Source organism: Ochlerotatus camptorhynchus, unplaced genomic scaffold, assembly GCF_037179485.1.
Source record: "Ochlerotatus camptorhynchus isolate MF236.1 unplaced genomic scaffold, CSIRO-AGI_Acam_v1.1 ptg000144l, whole genome shotgun sequence".
In the NCBI taxonomy this organism is placed as follows: domain Eukaryota; kingdom Metazoa; phylum Arthropoda; class Insecta; order Diptera; family Culicidae; genus Ochlerotatus; species Ochlerotatus camptorhynchus.
The window spans coordinates 1,544,975-1,548,480 of record NW_027040634.1 but is presented as its reverse complement, the minus strand read 5'-3'; the positions used below and the strand labels follow the sequence as shown (position 1 = coordinate 1,548,480).

The 3,506-nt window shown below is 38.9% G+C and overlaps 1 protein-coding gene across 1 annotated transcript; it reads left to right on the top strand.

Moving 5' to 3' along the window:
• The first annotated feature begins 645 nt into the window (after nucleotides 1–645).
• Cpr49Ab (Cuticular protein 49Ab) lies at nucleotides 646–1,742 on the top strand. The gene is made up of 3 exons (XM_065221529.1): nucleotides 646–723; nucleotides 781–1,358; nucleotides 1,422–1,742. Exons 1-3 carry the CDS (start codon nucleotides 709–711, stop codon nucleotides 1,660–1,662), a joined length of 834 nt encoding a protein of 277 aa, XP_065077601.1. The 5' UTR covers nucleotides 646–708; the 3' UTR covers nucleotides 1,663–1,742.
• The last annotated feature ends 1,764 nt before the right edge of the window (nucleotides 1,743–3,506 follow it).

Below are 3,506 nucleotides of genomic sequence, written 5' to 3'. Positions count from 1 at the left end.
GCAAACATTATCACGCATACGGTAAAATAAGTCAATTACTATTTTTCGATAACTATATTCAAAATCCAAAAAGTGGGACCCACTTGCCTCAGTGAACGAGGAAAGTGAGGGATGCAGAGATACAAACACATAATAACCATGCTTACAAAATTTAAAATTTTTAAAAATTATTATTATGGATAACACCATCACAAAATGTTAGCTATCAAATGTTTCGGTCCCACATGACCCGGTGTACCTTATACAGAATATATAAAACATATGAATTTTAACTTTTTCTAGAATTTGTCGAAACATCCGATTGACCTAATACTACATGCCATCAGCATTCACTCGGGTTCGTCTGGTTCGCAGCAGGTAACTATGACGTAGCTCGTCTTCTAGCACTAAACCATTCGCAATAAATGGCCCATTCAAATAATATTTTCTTCAATTGAATTAGCATACCCGTGGAGCCCCATGGTGACAAATTGTTTGAATTGATTTGTCAACGTAAAAGTGTATCCCTTGCATTGTGAGCAAGGCGTTTCCCGGCGAATGGGGTGGGAGCTACTAGTCCCGTTCGTTTAAAGGGGCAGCCTATCGGGATCGAGGGTATATAAGAGGAAATCACAATTCTACTTGGAAATTACTATCGGTTCAACTAGTGATTAGAGGTGAGGTTAATTGGTGTACCTAACGTTGATCGGTGCTTAGTGTTCACTTAGGATGAAGCTGGTTTTGGTGAGTTTATTCAAAGAATGTTAAATATCCAGTGATATGAATTCGATTGATTTGAAGGCACTTGTTGTGTTGGTGAATGCCGTCTTCCTGGTTAGTGGCCAAAATGATGGTCGGTATAGACCACCCACTGTGATTACGACTACAAGGCGCCCCACGTATAGGACTTATCGCCCGATTGACCCATACAATAGATACCAAAGCAGAAACGAAGGCCGATACACTGGAGGTAGCGATGGTCGGTATCGTCCCAAGAATGACGGCCGATATTCTGGCGGAAATGATGGAAAATACGTGCACGTTGACGTGAGATACCAACATTTGGGAGATGGAGATCGTGGTAAGTACAGTCACATTGGAGGCCCTTCTGGACCAGGAGCCGGAAATCAAGGAGGATTTGGAAGTGGCGGTGCTGCATATAGAGGAGCTGGATCGACTGGAGGTGACAACGGTGCTGGTGATGGAAATGAGGCAACCGCAGCTCCCACTCCTGCACCGGCTCCAGTCTTTGTTCCTACTGCCGCAGCACCCGTGAGTGCAAGGCGACCCGAGGTTCGAGTTGCATCGGGCCCATCTGGCGATGGATGGAAGATCATCTATTTAGATAATCACATGCGTGGCGATGGATACAATTATGTGTAAGCTTAAATTAGTTTTTAGTATTCTTTGGAAACTTACTCACCACTTACTGAATGTTGCAGATTCGAAACGCAAAACGGTATCAACGCAGAAGAATCGGGAAAGATTGAAACAACCGCCGAGGGAGGAGAGGGACTACGTTCTCAGGGATTCTATCAGTACGTTGGCGATGACGGGCAGGTTTACCGGGTAGATTACGTAGCCGATAGTAATGGGTTCGTACCGCAAGGCGATCACATTCCCAAAACGCCACCAGCGGTCGAAAAGCTTCTGGCATACTTGGCTAGTCAGCCGAAGCAGTAGGCAACATTGATGAAAGCTTTTGATTTCTACTGAATGACGCTCTGTGTTGAATTATAACAGTTTGAAACCCGTATACCAAAGCTCTTATTTATTCGAACATCACAAACTACCCTTCTAGCTTGAACCTGTTCTGTGACTGTGTAAGTCGCCTGAAAATATACATGGTTGATTAATACAGATTTGTAGCTGATCGATTGCTTTAAGCCGTGTTAGATGAATACGGTTCGCATCTAACCTGATTGGGTGGAGGCGGAAGATGATATGATGAAGAATGTGATTATCCTCTGTAGCTAATGATGATACCGCCTTAGGATGATTCACGTAGGGAGGAATTTTAATGGAACAACCTTTTCGCTGGAATTCTAAGTACTAGAGATATTCTACAACAGGGTTCAATAGCTAGAAACCATTGCAGTTGTCGAGTGACTTTCTTCTGAAACACAGTGTACAGAGGGACAGTTTGTGGTTGAATAGAATTTCCAAACTGTAAAAAGTAAGTATCGCCCAGTCGGGAAACGTTAAATAAAATTTCATATTTGTACTCAAAATCTACGGTATTTTCAATGATTCACCGCATGAACAGATCCTGTAATGTGGATGTCGGAAGGTTTTTTTTTAATTTATTTTGTTCAGTAAATGTTAGAGCTAAGTTTGTTTTTATGTCTATGCAATGAGACTAGAAAATCATCTGGAGAAGGTTTTATACGAAACTAAATATTCTGGAAAAGCATATTTGTACGTTAAAGTCCATTGTAAGAACTACCATTACATTTGTTGTAAGAAAAATGCACAGGATGTTAGAAATCCACCCTTATATTTGATGTTCAACGTGAAGAACTATTGATCGGCAAAAGGTCGATCATGTTATGCACGGAAAAATTGCGTTTTTAAATGTTCTAAAAGTTATCCTCAGATAAGAAATACCATATCGCTAAGAAATTTTATTTATAAAAATAGAACAAATTATCAACAAATACTACAAAAAATAACAAAATATTGCTTGAAATGAACTGAGATACAACTTTGCTAAAGAATTACACTATTATTTTTACAAATAGAAGAGCATTTTTATTTCAATGATAATACGATCCACTCTTGTATTAATTGACTCCAAAATGAAGGCTTAACTGTTAGGAACAATCTTTTAAATTTGTCGAACCTCTTAACGGAATCCCTTTATGAAGAGCTTTGAGTGTGTTGGTTTATTTCTTTTAATTTCCGTTATAATTGCTTATATTTTGACAGATACGCGTATTGCATCTACTACTTACAGACTTCATCAGTGCCAAGTAAGTGGTGTTGAGTACTTGGCACTGATGAAGTCTGCAAGTAGTAGACGAAATACGCGTATCTGTCAAAAGATAAGCAATTATAACGGAATTAAAAGGAAATAAACCAACACACTCAATGCTCTTCATGTTAGGAACAACTTTTACAATCATCTTTTTTAATAATTTGATTGCAGGCTCTAAATGCATCTTTCCTGCTAAATTCACATTCTAATCCATTCTGCAATGCTTTAGTGAAACGATGTAGTTATAAAATTTGCTAGTTACTAAAACACCTTTTCACACCCAACCGTTATCGATAGCTAATTCTAATCGCTACTCTTATTGTGCCCTTGTACAGTAGTGGACCTTATACCGGATGGCTTTGACATGTGAACATTGTTTTGTAAATTTAAGTATACTTCCATTTTGCAACATAGGGGAAATCGATGTAATGTCGGCCTAAGTGTCCCTAATTTTTGCCCATACATAAATTCAGCAATCGACTAAATTTTCAATAACGACCAAAAATATCCATTAGTACCGTTCATCTAGATAAAATTGATAAATAGCAGA